General features: G+C 45.2%; 4 protein-coding genes across 8 annotated transcripts; 3 read left to right on the forward strand and 1 right to left on the reverse strand.

The window, feature by feature from the left end:
• The first annotated feature begins 968 nt into the window (after nucleotides 1–968).
• LOC138131347 (otoferlin-like) lies at nucleotides 969–3,695 on the forward strand. Of its 2 annotated transcripts, none has more exons than XM_069048323.1 (7): nucleotides 969–1,142; nucleotides 1,186–1,330; nucleotides 1,384–1,712; nucleotides 1,759–2,385; nucleotides 2,434–2,745; nucleotides 2,791–3,356; nucleotides 3,415–3,695. In XM_069048323.1, exons 1-7 carry the CDS (start codon nucleotides 984–986, stop codon nucleotides 3,650–3,652), a joined length of 2,376 nt encoding a protein of 791 aa, XP_068904424.1. In that variant the 5' UTR covers nucleotides 969–983; the 3' UTR covers nucleotides 3,653–3,695. The 2 variants fall into 2 exon arrangements, with proteins under 2 accessions (XP_068904424.1, XP_068904419.1); XM_069048318.1 differs by having other exon boundaries at nucleotides 1,183–1,330; nucleotides 3,415–3,693.
• A 38-nt stretch (nucleotides 3,696–3,733) lies between these two features.
• LOC138131338 (otoferlin-like) lies at nucleotides 3,734–9,199 on the forward strand. Of its 2 annotated transcripts, none has more exons than XM_069048308.1 (15): nucleotides 3,734–4,039; nucleotides 4,089–4,411; nucleotides 4,455–5,108; nucleotides 5,155–5,469; nucleotides 5,516–6,079; nucleotides 6,133–6,748; nucleotides 6,796–7,031; nucleotides 7,076–7,126; nucleotides 7,174–7,745; nucleotides 7,788–7,933; nucleotides 7,979–8,127; nucleotides 8,171–8,358; nucleotides 8,408–8,643; nucleotides 8,690–8,966; nucleotides 9,014–9,199. In XM_069048308.1, the coding sequence occupies exons 1-15, from the start codon at nucleotides 3,736–3,738 to the stop codon at nucleotides 9,189–9,191; spliced, it is 4,809 nt and encodes a 1,602-aa protein (XP_068904409.1). In that variant the 5' UTR covers nucleotides 3,734–3,735; the 3' UTR covers nucleotides 9,192–9,199. The 2 variants fall into 2 exon arrangements, with proteins under 2 accessions (XP_068904409.1, XP_068904412.1); XM_069048311.1 differs by having other exon boundaries at nucleotides 5,158–5,469.
• A 6-nt stretch (nucleotides 9,200–9,205) lies between these two features.
• On the reverse strand, nucleotides 9,206–10,206 carry LOC138131357 (uncharacterized). 2 transcript variants are annotated; one of them, XM_069048325.1, is made up of 5 exons: nucleotides 10,099–10,206; nucleotides 9,955–10,048; nucleotides 9,841–9,902; nucleotides 9,522–9,789; nucleotides 9,206–9,470 (listed from the first exon to the last, which is right to left on the reverse strand). In XM_069048325.1, exons 2-5 carry the CDS (start codon nucleotides 9,967–9,969, stop codon nucleotides 9,357–9,359), a joined length of 459 nt encoding a protein of 152 aa, XP_068904426.1. In that variant the 5' UTR covers nucleotides 9,970–10,048; nucleotides 10,099–10,206; the 3' UTR covers nucleotides 9,206–9,356. The 2 variants fall into 2 exon arrangements, with proteins under 2 accessions (XP_068904426.1, XP_068904431.1); XM_069048330.1 differs by having other exon boundaries at nucleotides 9,955–10,017; nucleotides 10,099–10,190.
• Nucleotides 10,207–10,236: 30 nt separating this feature from the next.
• On the forward strand, nucleotides 10,237–16,917 carry LOC138131324 (dentin sialophosphoprotein-like). Of its 2 annotated transcripts, none has more exons than XM_069048290.1 (5): nucleotides 10,237–10,440; nucleotides 10,489–10,706; nucleotides 10,757–15,690; nucleotides 15,749–15,866; nucleotides 15,926–16,917. In XM_069048290.1, exons 1-5 carry the CDS (start codon nucleotides 10,423–10,425, stop codon nucleotides 16,836–16,838), a joined length of 6,201 nt encoding a protein of 2,066 aa, XP_068904391.1. In that variant the 5' UTR covers nucleotides 10,237–10,422; the 3' UTR covers nucleotides 16,839–16,917. The 2 variants fall into 2 exon arrangements, with proteins under 2 accessions (XP_068904391.1, XP_068904400.1); XM_069048299.1 differs by having other exon boundaries at nucleotides 15,755–15,866.
• The last annotated feature ends 91 nt before the right edge of the window (nucleotides 16,918–17,008 follow it).

A 17,008-nucleotide genomic window follows, 5' to 3' on the forward strand; every position in this document is an offset into this window, starting at 1 on the left:
GAGAATCATGATAAAAACGTGAAAAATGTTTTATTCGCCGGTTACAACACATCGTCGGTGTTGTCTTCCGCCGAATGGTTTTATTGTTCCTTAATTGCACTCTCTGGAATTTTTATGTTGGCCAGATTGGCTCACGAATGGTGCAAATTTCACGGTCGCCGTGTCGTAACACGACACCCAAGGTAACGAACGAACTTAATAAAGTTATTTAAATATTAATTTCAGGATGTATTTTTTTTAACATTTCACAAGAATTTTACGCTCATCACCATATTCACATGGCATTACCATAACAACAACAAATCCCGACTTATTGTTATTTCTTGAACAATTTTTACAGTCGAGGAACGATCGCGTCCGCCAAAGCGGACAGACACAACAATAAAAATTTACAAACAAAACAATATCATATAAAAATGTATAAAATATATGTGTATTAAACATTTTAATTAGGCCGCGTTCACAGGGATTTGAGGCGTGTCGGGACCGGCGGCGGTTTACCCCAAGATAAAGACGCTTTGCCAGACCTTCCCCGATCCCTCGACGTAATCTGGTGCGGTTTCTCTTGCGGTTGTGGCGCCCGAGAGCCGCTTAAGCCCCCGCAAAACATTCTCCCCAAACAGATTTCCTCCAAAATTATCCAATCCAGAAGAATCCAAGAAATCTGGCCCGAAATGAGACGCAATAGAAGTTGTCATCGATTTTAGAGAGGGCTGTGGAGAAACAACCGACGAGAGGCTCGACGCGCCCTCTCGCGGTTTCGTACCGCACCACACGAAGGTGTGGAACTTCGCTGAAGCTTGTAGCGGAAGTTGGGTCTCTGGATGTGCGGGGGCGCCGCCCGGCAGACTCGAAGGCGCAAAGTGTTGTCGTTGATTAGTTCAAACCGTCAAAGACAAAATATTTTTGGCAAACTGTCAAAAAAATCTGATTCAATTTTTTTTGTGTGGCAACGAATCCGTGCCATTTGACATGTGTCAAAAATGTTTGAAAAATTCCACTCTTTCGTGCTGGAGGTTGCTATACTGGAGGGCCGGCATTACGCTTGGGGCAAAATGGATTCAGTTGTGGAGGTGGAGGTTGACAGTCAGAAGAAATATACAGGTGTCCGGTATAGTAGTGACTGTCCCAGCTACAACGAGGTAACCAACAAAAGTTGAAAAATTAATCAACTGTCGATAGAAGTTCGTTTTTGAGTTTGTTACAACAGTGAAAGAAACCATCGACAAGAACATGACCATCACGGTGTACAAGCATGGTGGTTTGTTGAACAAGCGTAAAGTTCTGGGGTTCATAACGCTGGATCTGGCCACTATATGGTACCAGGAAGGTACTACCGTTGAAGTATAGATCTGAGATGATTTAATCGAAGTGTCGGTCTAGATCATCGCTTGTTCTACAAATGGGCCACACTCAAAGGGCCAAGTAACGAACCAAGCGACGGTACTCGCGGGTACCTCAGACTGGACATTCGTATTTTAGTGGATGATGAAACCCCACAAGTTCTGTCAGCACCGTCGTCTGAGAGTCTCACCAAACACATGCTTTTGCCATTCGGAGTCACCAAGGAAGAACGCCAAAAAACATTCTTCATTTTTGACATCTTCAGAGGAAAAGATTTGATCAAGAATTCGATACCAGGACCCGTCGGGAGGCTGCTACCAAACAACTCCCCGACAACTCGTATCGAGATCTCGTTCTGCGGAACCACCGTAAGTACCACTCTTGCAGCTGCATCTACTAGTGGCGACTGCTTAGGTGAAGACCCAGGTGAAAAAAAACACGTCGTCTCCGATGTGGAACGAGAGACTGGTGCTGACCGAATCCATCCCTCCACTTTGTCAACGCATCAAGGTTCAGCTCTTTTGCGACGGCAAGAGGTCAACTCGCCACATCAACTTGCACCACACCTCCAAAGACTTTCTACCGACGTTCGGGCCGGCTTTTCTTCACTTCTACTCTTCCAACTGCCTGGAGGGATACTTGGGAAAAATTCTGCTCTCTCTTCACACCATGCCAGTGGAGACCACGGGACGAGGAGGCAAGCGTCAATCGAACGACCCCTCTCTACCTCCCATCAAAGAAGAATTTTTTCTCAAATATGAAACGATCTTCCTGTTCGCGACAATTTTCGAGGTGTCGTCGATCAGAAAGAGGTTTCGCAAGAAACCTATTTCTTTTCGGATGGCTTGCGGTCCCGTACAAGACGCAACCAACGACATGTCGCCGGTCACGGCGCCTCTCAGACCACAAAAAACCAACAGGAACTACTACTTTTTGCCCATAGAAGCCAACAAACCTTGTCTCCACCTAAGCTTGGCGCTGCCCGACGTCAGGAACAAGATGTTCAATTACAATCTGCTGACGAAGATGCTCAAAGAACTGGTAACTGTCTTGACACATCTCCTCCAAATTTCGACCTGTCAATTCTAGAAACGAAGGATAGAGGAAATTGAGGACATCTTCGAAACAAAAGACTACACCAGTGCGCTGGACGAGACCGAAAACTTGCTTTCTGATTCTTTGAATTTCATCACGTCAGCTGCGTCCAGATATATTGAGTTGGCCTCGCGCTACAGCTACGCAGCTGGTCCAGTTCTGGAACAGCAAAACTTGAAGAGGTCGCTCAAAGAAATGGAAGCCATCAAGTCGTTGTCCAAGAACGTCAAGGAGAGTCTACATCGGAAGAAGCTCTTGCAGAAGATCGAAGAAGTCTATGCCAGAATCGAAGCTCTGATCGATGATGTAATTCCGAGTTTTGTTTAGAAAGCTTCTCAGTGTCTTTTGTAGGTGGAGGACTGGCCCCAAATCTATCTGTGGATGATTCACGGGAAGAAGAGAGTGGCGTATCACATCATCCAGGCCCGCAACATCATCCATTCTCCTGTGGATGAAGAGAAAGGTGTCAATTGCGGAGTCTTGCGAAGCATCTACTTCCAAGCCTCGAACATCCCCAGCGTTGCAGATTTCATGACGGGCGTCTGCAAGATGAACATCATGATCTGGATGGGTCTGAGCAGGCACCTGAACAGCTACATCCCCCACGGGTTCCTCTTCTCTCTGGAACCCATCCCCAAGAGCTTGCTGGCCGAGGAAAAACACATCTTCGAGGCCCGCGTTTACGTCTACAAGTGTACTCACTTCAGCGACATCGATTTGGACAGTATCGGCCGTTGCGGCTCTGTGGTCTACGTGGTCATCGGCCACCAGTACCGCAAGACTCAGACTGTGAAGAAGAGGGTTCACACGGAGTGGGACCAGACTTTGGTCTTCCGCCACGTCGTCTTGTACGGAGCGCGCGATTTCATGGCAGCCAATCTCCCCAAGGTCACCATCGAAATCTATGACAGACACGAGTGTGTAATGAGGTCCAGCTTTGTTATATTTCGACTTTATTGGAACATTTCAGAACAGGTTGGCTCTTGTGGGCAAGACCGTCATGAAGCCGCTGCTCAAGACGACAGACGAGCTGCATCATCCTCCCAAGCTGTTGTGGTACCCGATCTACAACGAGACCAACGTCAGTGCGCAGCTCTTGACAGCTGTTGAGTTGGTGGAAGTGGTCCACGAGCAAGACGAGAGTCCTTGTTCACCTGACGTCCGTCCAGTACCATCAGAAATCAAATCGACTGTCAACAAGAAACAGAAGTGACAAGATTTTTGACTTAATTTGAATAAAAGTTTTCCAAGTGAGACTGGTGCAATTATTTCTATGGTGACAGCTACTGTCAAAACATGCCCGAAAAGCTTCAGACGTTTCTTGTCAACATTGCGATAATAGAAGGGCGCCATTACATCTGGCCCAACATGAATTCAGCGGTGTTGATCAAAATCGACAACCAGAAGAAGAGCACGTCTGTTAAATTCAGCACCAGTCCGTACTACAACGAGTACTTCGTCTTTGAGTTCACTTCCACTCTTGACAAAATCGTCGACAAGATCGTCACGATTTCAGTGGTCAAACCTGGGAGTATTCTCAGAAAGAGGAAAGTACTGGGATGCACCACGTTCGATATCGGTACTATATGGTACCAGAAAGGTGACTGGTACCACCACGCAGTGACTAGTTTAATGCGGGACAACTTTAGATCACCAGTTGTACCACAAGTGGGCCATCTTGACAGCACCAAGCAAGGAACTGGTCGATGGTACTCGAGGCTACCTCAAGTTGGACATCAGTATCCTGTCCAAAGGCCAAACCCCGAAAATTCCCGAGGTGATGAACACTGACGAAATCGAGGGGAACTTGTTTTTACCAGACGGAGTCACCACAGAACGGGAACGAATTCACTTCGTTCTAGATCTGTACAGAGGAATGGATTTCGTCAAGAAGAATTCGACCCAAGAGGGTGGTACCAAACGCGCGGACCCTCCAACGTCTCACATCCAAATCTCTTTCTCTGGAGTAGACGTGAGTAGAACGCGTTTGTTTGATTTTTACCACCCCTGAGCAGGTCAAGAGCAGCGTTAGAAAAAACTCCTCGGCGCCGGTCTGGAACGAGAGACTGATCCTCCCAGGGCTGTTTCCCCCCATGTGCCAACGCTTCAAAATCGAGCTCCTTCACGGCGACACCAAGCGAGCGGTTAGATTCCTCAATTTGCGCAGCATCTCCGACGACAAGGAAGAAGGGTTTTTGCCCACTTTTGGGCCAGATTTTGTCCACTTCTACTCCCCCAACCACTTGGAGGGCTACTTGGGAAAAATTTTGCTCTCCCTTCAGACCACACTGTTGGAGGATTTGACCGAGTACGAGGCCAAAGCTCATTTGGAGGGACAAGACGCGCCACCGCTTGACGAAATAATGTTTCCACAATGCGAAGACGTGGTGTTGTTTGCGACGATTTTTGAGGCGTCTTCGATCAGCAGAAGGTTCAGCGACAAGCCCATCTCGTTTCGGATGAGTTGCGGTCCTCTGCACGTCGATGAGAGTGGAGACAAGGTCGAAGCGACTGTTACGCCACCGCTCAAGCCCCAAATCATGAACAAGAACTACTGCTTCGTACCCATCGACGAAGAAAAACCTTGTCTGCACTTGACGTTGTCGCTACCCGACGTCAGGAAGAGAATGTTCAATTACAATCTTTTGACCAAGATGTTGACGAGCTTGGTACTCTTTCACAACAACTCTCCAATGTATTACTTTGGTCTTTCAGAAGACAAGACTGGACAAAATCGAAGACGTTTTCGAAAACAAAGACTACAACATTGCAAGCACCCAAACCGAAGCTCTGCTTTTGGAGACGCTGGACTTTATAGCTTCAGCTGCTGGCAAGTACATTGACATAGCATCGACGTACAATTTTGAGCAGAGCCCGATGCTCGACTACCAAAGGCTCAAGCTGGCCTTGCGAGAAATGGAAACGATCCAGCTCTTGTCCAAAATCATCTCCAGCAACCAACTCTCCAAGAAGAAGATTTTCCAAAAAATCACAAAACTCTACGCCCGAATCGAAGCTCTGATAGATGACGTAACTCGAGTGTTTTGCTTTTGAATCCTGCTAAAACTGTTTCCAGGTGGAGGACTGGCCCCACGTGTACCTCTGGATGATTTGTGGCAACAAAAGAGTAGCGTATCACGTCGACCACGCCAAAGATGTCATCCACTCTCCGATTGATGAAGAGAAAGGGGTCCATTGCGGAGTTCTGCGTACCATATACTTCCAATCTGAAGAAACTCCTGCTGTTGCAGATTTCATAACAAGTGTGTGTAAGATGGACGTCGTGGTCTGGATGGGTCTACCGAGACACCTGAACAGTTACTCTCCCTCTGGTTTTGTTTTTTCTTCCGAACCTATCCCCAAGAACTTGATAGCCGAGGAAAAATACGAGTTCCAGGCTCGGGCCCACGTCTTTCAAGGCAGGTTCACTCCGGGGTCGGACAAGAGTGGCCTGTGCGACCCCTTCGTCCACGTGGTCATCGGTAACCAGTTCCGCCAGAGCCAGATGCTGCGGAAAACCCTGAACCCAGTCTGGGACCAAACTCTGATCTTCGACCAGATTGTGCTCTACGGCTCTCGCAAATATATCCTTGCAAATCCTCCTCTGGTCGCCATCGAGATCTACGACAGAGACGAATGCGTAGGAATCTTCAACGCTTTGGTTCTAGTTACTTGAGTGCGATTTGTTTCTAGCGCAAGAGCGAATTTGTGGGTAAAGCGGTTGTCAAGCCAGTGGTCAAAACCCTGGAAGAACCCTACAGCTCACCTAAATTTCCTCCTAGACTGGCTTGGTACCAAGTCTACAACAAGCTGAACGTGAACGCGGAAATTTTGGCAAGAGTGGAGCTGCTCCAGATCATGCAAGGTGCCACCAAAGCAACAGATGACTCCACTGTTGTCAAAATAGCACCAGAAATCAAGCCGAATCTGGTGAGTCACCGCATAGAGGTGGTATTTTGGGGGGTGCGCGATTTAAAGAAGATCCAGATGATGCAAGTGAACAAACCAAAAGTGACCATCGAGTACGGGGACCTCACCATAATCTCCGACACTCTAGCAAACGCGAGGAAAAACTTGAATTTCACCAATCCCATCAAGACTTTTGACGCGGTCCTTCCAGAACAGCAAGAGTATGCACCACCGCTGTGCCTGAAGATGTACGATTGCAGAAATTTCGGAATCAGCGTGTTCGTAGGCGCGCACGTGATACCCACGTCTATTTTCTTGTACACTCCTCTGACGGCAGAAGTGAGAAACAGAAAGTTACGGGAGAGTCGCCGCAATTCCCTCGATTTCACTCCTTCACTAGGTTTAGAAACCTTCTGGTTCGAAACTTCTTCTAATGGGGAGTTGTAGAGTCGCTTATCAAGAAGTTGGAAGAGACACGGAAGAAACTGACCAGTAGCGAACAAGTGGTGATGAAGCGAAGCATGTGGAAGAGATTGTTGGATAAGTTGCGTTGCAAGAAGAGACTCCAAGCGAAAGTGTCCTTTGTATCATCATCCAGCTCTAGCTCTAGTTCTAGCTCTAGCTCTGTGGACGAAGAGGATGACTACTTCGACTGGTGGACCAAGTTCTACGCCTCCATGGAAGTAGTGGTATGGGGTTCTTCCAATTTTAACAATTCGTTTTTTAGGAGATACCAAAAGATGACAAGATTCCTTTGGCGCACAAATACAAATTGAAGGTACGTCTTTGTACTCCCTAATCCTACTTTTTACCAATCTCTTCTAGATCTATCCAAACGAGCTGGAGAAGCAGCCCGAGTTTGAAGGTTTCACCGACACTCTTTACTCGTTTCCGATGTACAAAGGCAAAAGAACCGGGGACGAAGCAGTGGACGAGGCCAACACCACAGGGGTGTTCAAAGGAGCTCTCAGAATCTACCAGTGGCCTTTGGGTGCCAACTACGTGACGGCTAGAGGTCTCCCTTTGGAGAAAGGAATGTTCCAAGACTTTGCCTCAAATGTCCCGCTCAGATACATCCTGCGAGTCTACTGCGTCCGAGGGATAAATCTGAAGCCCAAGGATCTCAACGGCAGGGCAGACCCTTACCTCTGCTTGACCTTCAACCAACAGGTGATCAACGACAAGGACAACGCTGTTATGGCACAAGTAAATCCGGTTTTTGGCCGATGTTTTCAACTGAACGGGACGTTCCCTCAAGACCACACTTTGGTGATTTCGGTGATGGACTGGGACGTCGCGACAGCTGACGATCTAATCGGGGAGACCACGATAGATTTAGAAAATCGATTCTACACCAAGCATCGAGGCCACTGCGGTTTGGCCGCCAACTACGTCACGTGAGCAAAATTTTTGAACTCTTCCTACAAAAGTCACAATAGTTCTGGTTATTGCCAGTGGAGGGACCAGCGCAAGCCGGCTACAATTCTGGAAAATCTGTGCAGAAGGTGGAACCTGGGGGAACCAGAATACGACGAGTGTTGCGTCAAGATTGCTTCCAAGGAGTTCAGTCCAAAACGTTTTGTCTGTGAGTGAGATTGTGATTGTCGAGAGGGTAATAATTGTCTGTCAGCTAGTGGTAAGGCGGAGGTGGACCGCCAGGTGCTAGCTCTAGCGGCGCTGAGACGTTGGCAAGAAATGCCTCTAGTGGGGTACGCTCTAGTGCCAGAACACGTGGAAACCAGATCTCTCTACAACCCCCAGAAACCTGGAATAGAACAGGTCGGTGCAAAGACTTGTCTCAACTTGTTAAAGATTTTGGTAGGGTAAGTTGCAACTCTGGATCGACATTCTGCCATGCGCGGACCTCCCCACCCCCCAAGCGGTTATCATAGCCCCGCGCAAACCAGTAGCGTACGAATTGAGAGTCGTTGTGTGGAACGCCGAACACATCAAGCTAGACGAAGACGATTTCTTTTCGGGGGAGAAAAAATCTGACATCTTCGTCAAAGGGTTGGTCCCAAAAACTGTGGAAAAGTGTGCGTTACAGGTTCGTTTCTAGATGGCTCGCTTCGCAGGACGAGGCGCAGTACACAGACGTTCACTATCGATCTCTCACTGGGGAAGCAAATTTCAACTGGAGATTCCTCTTCAACTTCGACTACCTCTCAACGGAAAACAAGCTCGTCTTGAAGACAAAATCCTTGTTTGCCATCGACGAGCGAGAAGAGAAATTGCCGTGCAAGCTGATCTTGCAAGTTTGGGACAACGACACTTTCTCTTCTCACGACTTCCTAGGTCTCTTGTTTCCTTTTTGGGACCACTTTCTGACCCCCCACTGCAGGTACCGTCCACTTGGAGCTGTCGCGGCTACCTCGGGGCGCCCGCACCCCCAAGGCTTGCTCCCTAGCGCTTCTGGCCCCCAAGGTTCCCGTCATGAACTTGTTCAAAATCAGACGCACCAAAGGCTGGTGGCCCTTGCGCAACGCGGACCCTGACACCGGCAAAGAATACTTCGCGGGGTGCCTGGAGCTGGAATTTGATTTGTTGACGGAAGAGGAGGCCGAGAAGTGTCCAGCTGGAATGGGGCGCGACGAACCCCAAGGACTCCCCAAACCGAAGTAGGGTTGCAAAATTTTTGCCAACTGTCTATATCTGTTGGTTCTAGCCGGCCAGACTCGTCGTTTAATTGGCTCGTCAGTCCGTTGAAGGCCATCAAGTACTTCGCCAAAGCGCACAAGTGGAAAATCTTCAAATTCGTGTTTTTCGTGCTCTTGGTCGTGACAGTTTTCGTCGCGATCTACGCCTTCCCGCAGTATACTGTTAAGAAAGTGTTAGGTGCGTAAGCAGGACAAGCAGATTTGTTGTTTATTGAGTTTATTAAAGTATTCAGTGCCAACCGGTGTCTACTTAACAGTTTTGTCAATGGTAGTTTTGATTCTTGTGATTCTTGGAGTTTCTGTGATGTGCAAATTTTGTCGACGCCGCATTGGTTGTGGTGCTGGTCTTGATTATTGAGTTAGAACTTCTATCTCGTGATTTGGCTGTTTCGAGTCACCATTTTGAACCTCTACTATTGCTGCGACAGGAGCTTCGACGGTTGCCCCTTCAGAAGTATTTCCCTTCTAAATTTTATTATTGGATTTTAACACTGATTTCTTATTCTATCGTCTTACCTCTCGATCACCACTAGGTGGATCAGCTGCCGGAAGACTCAATGTTTTCTTCTGTATTGGCAGACGGAATGATCTTGAACCTTTATGTTTTGAACAGCCGTTTGGCTTTTGAAGTACTTTGGTAATCTCCTCCATCATCACTGCTGAAAATTGTTCCAAAAGAGGTTTCAACGCACTTTCGAGATTTACCGGAGCTCCACGGACATTAACAGGACCGTTCTGATTAAAATGAAGAATTATGTTCTTCTTATCGGCCGAATTAGAGGATCTGAAACTTTGACAATCAGAACAGGACAAGCGAATGGTCGAAAGATATTACGGCTTTGCTTCAACTTTCGAATAGAAGTTGAAATCGCTGGCAACAGCCCAAATCAACGCAATCTGGAAGCGCAAGATTTTAGTCTGGCCAGAATTACAGGTTTTTGATGCTTACCAGAACCACTCTCATTTTGATAACTCTATGTGCAAGATACAGACAAAATAGTAGCAAAATACTCTGGAAACAATTGGCTGGGAATATGATTTTACTAAACAAAGAAGCAACTTTATACAAGTACATAAGCCAAAAAGTATATACCTTTAGTCTCCTGATGAATTCAATGGGTGAGGAATCTGCACATCGTCGTAACTCAAGCCGTGACCACCAACTGCGCTCCTGTTAAATTCCACAACTTGATATATTTTTTGATTTCCATAAAAAATAAACGAAACTAATTTTCTCGCCACAAATTGTCCATAAATTTTATTCGTTTCCTCAATTTTATTGCAGGATAAAACTTAATGGACTCGGAACACAGATGTCAATTTCACGGTTGGCTAAAATCTTTAGTTTACACATTAGTGAGTACAATTTTTATAGACTTTTGCAAATGAAAAAGTTTCAATCACCAAATGAGTCCAAATGGGGGTCCTGGTATTGGTAAGGAAAAATGCAAGGAGGTACGTTTATTCCATTGAATTCTTTCAGATTTTGAACATACTCAGTGCCGCTTATGCCGGGGAAATCGTTATTACTGAAGGCCGGCTGCAGGTTGCCCCCGATGCCTGCCCCAAAGGCATCAAATGCTTGACCAACACGACTTTTGTATTTTGCGAAGATAACAGTATTTTAATAGCTTATGGCAAGCAGATTATGGCGTGCGAAGGAGGGAGGTTTTACTGTGACGAAAACGACCCTTATAACGGGTTTGTAAGATGTGCCAGGGTAAAGTCCCTCCTAAACGTGTGTCTTTCAGTTGCGTGCATCAACGTTTCTATGACAATATAACAAAAGGTGAGGACACTGTCATCGATATCAATATATACGGAATTGATTTCAGTAGAGATAAGAAACAGAATGATTCAAATAATGAGCCTCATCCACCGAACACACCTCAAGTGACGGAACCCGGTGATAATGATTATTCCGAAGAAGAAGATTATTCTGACGACAGTAAGGATGACGATGACGAAGACGAGTCCGGAGAATCAGAACAGGAGGAGCCAAACACAGAAGAAGACGAAGCAGAACCTACGACAGAGTCTAATGAAGTAGAAACCGAAAATCCGAGTTCTACAGAATCAACGGCTGAATCAGATGATAATGACTATTCCAACGAAGAAGATAATTCTGACGACAGTAAGGAACCAGATGACGATGACGAAGACGACTCTGAAGAACCAGAATCAAAAGAACCAACCACAGAACAAGACGAAACAGAACCTACCACAAAGTCAAATGAACTAGGAACCGAAAATCCGAGTTCCACAGAACCAACGACGGAACCAGATGATTCTGACATTTCCGAAGGAAAAGATAATTCTGACGACAGTAAGGAACCAGATGACGAAGACGAGGACGACTCCGAAGAACCCGAAAGGGAAGAGCCAGCCACAGAAGATGACGAAGCAGAACCTACCACAAAGCCAAATGAACTAGAAACCGAAAATCCGAGTTCCACAGAATCAACGACGGAACCAAATGATAATGACTATTCCGAAGAAAATAATTCTGACGACAGTAAGGAACCAGATGACGATGACGAAAACGACTCCGAAGAACTAGAAACAGATCAGCCAACCACAGAAGTAGACGAAGCAGAACCTACCACAAAGTCAAATGAACTAGAAACAGAAAATCCGACTTCTACAGAATCAACGACGGAACCAGATGATAATGACTATTCCGAAGAAGAAGATAATTCTGACGACAGTAAGGAACCAGATGACGATGACGAAGACGACTCTGAAGAACCAGAAACAGAGGAGGCAAACAGAGAAGATGACGAAGCAGAACCCACCACAAAGCCACATGAACTAGAAACCGAAAATCCGAGCGCCACAGAACCAACGACGGAACCAGATGATAATGATTATTCCGAAGAAGATAATTCTGACGACAGTAATGAAACAGATGAAAATGACGAAAACGACTCCGAAGAACCAGAAATAGATGAACCAACCACAGAAGAAGACGAAGTAGAACCTACCACAAAGTCAAATGAACTAGAAACAGAACATCTGAGTTCTACAGAATCAACGACAGAATCAGATGATGATGACCATTCCGAAGAAGAAGATAATTCTGACGACAGTTATGAACCAGATGACGATGATGAAAACGACTCCGGAAAATCAGATACGGAGGAGCCAACCACACAAGAAGACGAAGCAGAACCTACCACAGAGTCAAATGAACTTCAAACGGAAAATCTGAGTTCTACAGAACCAACGACGGAACCAGATGATTATGACTATTCCGAAGAAGAATATAATTCTGACGACAGTAAGGAACCATATGAAGATGACGAAGACAACTCCGGAGAACCAGAAACATATGAGCCAACCACAGAAGAAAACGAAGTAGAACCTACCACACAGTCAAATGAGTTAGAAACTGAAAATCTGAGTTCTACAGAATCAACGACGGAACCAGAAGATAATGACTATTCCGAAGAAGAAGATAATTCTGACGACAGTAAGGAACCAGATGACGACGACGAAGACGACTCTGAAGAACCAGAAACAGAGGAGGCAAACACAGAATTGGACGAAACAGAACCTACAACAGAGTCTAATGAAGTAGAAACCGAAAATCCAAGTTCTACAGAATCAACGACGGAACCAGAAGATAATGATTATTCCGAAGAAGAAGAAGATAATTCTGACGACAGTAAGGAACCAGATGACGACGACGAAGATGACTCTGAAAAACCAGAAGCAGAGGAGGCAAACACAGAATTGGACGAAACAGAATCTACAACAGAGTCTAATGAACTAGAAACCGAAAATCCAAATTCTACAGAATCAACGACGGAACCAGAAGATAATGATTATTCCGAAGAAGAAGAAGATAATTCTGACGACAGTAAGGGACCAGATGACAACGACGAAGACGACTCTGAAGAACCAGAAGCAGAGGAGGCAAACACAGAATTGGACGAAACAGAACCTACGACAGAGTCTAATGAACTAGAAACCAAAAATCCAAGTTCTACAGAAACAACGACGGAACCAGAAGATAATGACTATTCCGAAGAAGATAATTCTGACGACAGTAAGGAACCAGGTGATGACGACGAAGATGACTCTGAAGAACCAGAAGCAGAGGAGGCAAACACAGAATTGGACGAAACAGAACCTACAACAGAGTCTAATGAAGTAGAAACAGAAAATCCAAGTTCTACAGAATCAACGACGGAACCAGAAGATAATGATTATTCCGAAGAAGAAGAAGATAATTCTGACGACAGTAAGGAACCAGATGACGACGACGAAGACGACTCTGAAGAACCAGAAGCAGAGGAGGCAAACACAGAATTGGACGAAACAGAATCTACAACAGAGTCTAATGAACTAGAAACTGAAAATCCAAATTCTACAGAATCAACGACGGAACCAGAAGATAATGATTATTCCGAAGAAGAAGAAGATAATTCTGACGACAGTAAGGAACCAGATGACGACGACGAAGACGACTCTGAAGAACCAGAAGCAGAGGAGGCAAACACAGAATTGGACGAAACAGAACCTACGACAGAGTCTAATGAACTAGAAACCGAAAATCCAAGTTTTACAGAATCAACGACGGAACCAGAAGATAATGACTATTCCGAAGAAGAAGAAGATAATTCTGACGACAGTAAGGAACCAGATGACGACGACGAAGACGACTCTGAAGAACCAGAAGCAGAGGAGGCAAACACAGAATTGGACGAAACAGAACCTACAACAGAGTCTAATGAACTAGAAACCGAAAATCCAAGTTCTACAGAATCAACGACGGAACCAGAAGATAATGACTATTTCGAAGAAGATAATTCTGACGACAGTAAGGAACCAGGTGACGACGACGAAGACAACTCTGAAGAACCAGAAGCAGAGGAGGCAAACACAGAATTGGACGAAACAGAAAATCCAAGTTCTACAGAATCAAGGACGGAACCAGAAGATAATGACTTTTCCGAAGAAGAAGATAATTCTGACGACAGTAAGGAATCTGATTACGATGATGAAAACGACTCCAGAAAATCAGATACGGAGGAGCCAACCACACAAGAAGACGAAGCAGAACCTACCACAGAGTCAAACGAACTTCAAACGGAAAATCTGAGTTCTACAGAACCAACGACGGAACCAGATGATTATGACTATTCCGAAGAACAAGATAATTTTGACGATAGTAAGGAACCAGATGACGATGACGAAGACGACTCCGAAGAATCAGAAACAGAAGAGCCAACCACAGAAGAAGACGAAGTAGAACCTACCACAATGTCAAATGAATTAGATACTGAAAATCCGAGTTCTACAGAATCAACGACGGAACCAGAAGATAATGACTATTCCGTAGAAGAAGATAATTCTGACGACAGTAAGGAACCAGATGACGACGACGAAGACGACTCTGAAGAACCAGAAACAGAGGAAGCAAACACAGCATTGGACGAAACAGAACCTACGACAGAGTCTAGTGAACTGGAAACCGAAAATCCAAGTTCTACAGAATCAACGACGGAACCAGAAGATAAAGACTATTCCGAAGAAGAAGATAAGTCTGACGACAGTAAGGAACCAGATGACGACGACGAAGACGACTCTGAAGAACCAGAAACAGAGGGGTCAACCACAGAACAAGACGAAACAGAACCTACCACAAAATCAAATAAGCTAGGAACCGAAAATCCGAGTTCCGCAGAACCAATAAAGGAACCAGATGATAATGACTATTCCGATGAAAATGATAACTCTGACGATAGTAAGGAACCAGATGACGACGACGAAGAAGAATCTAAAGGACCAGAAACAGAGGAGATAAACACAGAATTAGACGAAATAGAACCTACGACAGGGTCTAATGAACTAGAAACCGAAAATCCAAGTCCTACAGAATCAACGACGGAACCAGATGATAATGACGATTACCAAGAACAAGATAATTCTGATGAGAGTAAGGAACCAGATGACGATGACGAAGACGACTCCGGAGAACAAGAAACGAAGGAACCAACTACAGAAGAAGACGAAGCAGAACCCACAACAAAGTCAAATGAACTTCAAACCGAAAATACGAGTTCTACAGAATCAACGACGGAACCAGATGATAACGATCATTCCGAAGAAGAAGATAATTCTGACGACAGTAAGGAACCAGACGACGATGACGACGACTACTCCGGAGAACCAGAAACAGATGTGTCAGTTTCAGAAATAATCAAAAATAATCCTACCAGTGAAGAACCAGGCTATAATAAAGATACTGAAGAACTCAATTCTTATGAGGATAATAAGGAACCAGATGATTATAACGAGACTGAAGAACCAGAAACGAAAAAACCACTCAGGGTAGTAAGCGGAGAAAAACCCACCACAATTTCACCCAAATCAAAAACGGAGCCAAATGATAATGAACTGAAGACAGAAAAATCAGACCATGAACAGACCACTCCAGAAGACGAATATTGGACAAGTTTCTTCGACGATATAGTCAAAAGTACTACTCCAAAAACAAAACATCCAAAGACTCCACCAAAACACGGCATCTCAACAATGGTGCCGGATGTTTACAATGACACTGACAGTTATGAAGAAGAGCCTTACATAACAGAACCAGATGGTTACGATGAAAGTAGAATTCCAATAACTGAAGCGAACAGTGGAGGATCTACAACAACTGCTTCTAAGATAAAAGGTGAGCTAAAAACTCCCAAAAAAAATGGACGAAACACCAAAAATGGAATCGGATAAAGTTACAGGGCCTAAACCAGATAAAGATGGAGCAGAGACGGTACGACCAACAACACAGATCAGCCCTGGTCCACTGTTGAACACGTCTACGACAATTCTTCCACCTCTCATTTCTCAGAGGTACGTATTTTACGGTCGACGGTACCATTAAAAAACTCTCTTGACTCGCTTTATCGCAGTCCATCCAAAGAGAGCACAACCTGGAAAGATGATTACGAAGACAGCAAAGAAGAAGGCGACGTTTACGTCCAATTCCACAGATTTAGGAACAGAGACAGTCTAGTGCACAGCGTCAAAGTCAACTTCGACAAGTACGGCCTCTACGACTACCTCCCAAAGAGCCAATTCCAAGAGATCCTGATCGGGGGAGACAAAATTCCAGTACTTCGCAACCGACACATCGGCCCAATCCAGCGCAACCTCCCGTGGAAAATCACTTTCAGATCGGTGCAAATGGAAAAACTTGAAGTTGGTCTATTCAGAAACGTCACCAACGTGGAAGACTTCGAAGCGTCGTACGGTCTCATTCGCATGATCCCCGAAGGCATCTTCAACGGCGAGAACCTCAAATACGTCAGTCTAAGAGATAACAAGATCAGGAAGATCGCGTCCAGAGCCTTCGACAACATGACCAATCTGGTCGAGCTCAACTTGAGCCGCAACAGACTCAAAGTCATCGATTCTGAATGGTTCTACAAATGTCACAAACTGGCAACCATCTACTTCAGCTACAACGCCATCACCCAACTCTCACTCATGTCGTTCAAGAACCTCAACTTCAAGCTGCCTTGGAGGATCTACTTGGACTACAACGAGATCTCCACTGCAAGCGAAGACACCTTCCTGCAGTCTCTCAAAGATCTCGACAACAAGAACTACTTCAAGAATCACAGAGGTATGAGGCTCAACTTGAAAGGAAACAAGTTGACTTGTGTTCCAAAAGATCTGAGCAGGTTTCTAGTTGCGAAAGTTGTGACACTCAGAAAGAATCCCTTGACTTGTGAATGCCTCCAGAGGATTAACTCATGGTTACGCGACCACCCCAATATGAAGGTTTTATTAGATGGGAAACCTAGATGTAAATTACATTAAAGAGATAGAAAGAACTTTTTTGATGTACTAGTATATTGTTTGTGGTGATAGTCCAAATAAAGAGACAGTATTGTGTTTATTGCTGTGTTTCTGCATTTTTACCATTTCGACTCTCCTTGAAAAAGGTGTTAACACACATGCAGAATTGCTTGGGAAGACAAAGACAAAAT

Source organism: Tenebrio molitor, chromosome 1 (genome assembly GCF_963966145.1).
Source record: "Tenebrio molitor chromosome 1, icTenMoli1.1, whole genome shotgun sequence".
NCBI lineage: Eukaryota > Metazoa > Arthropoda > Insecta > Coleoptera > Tenebrionidae > Tenebrio > Tenebrio molitor.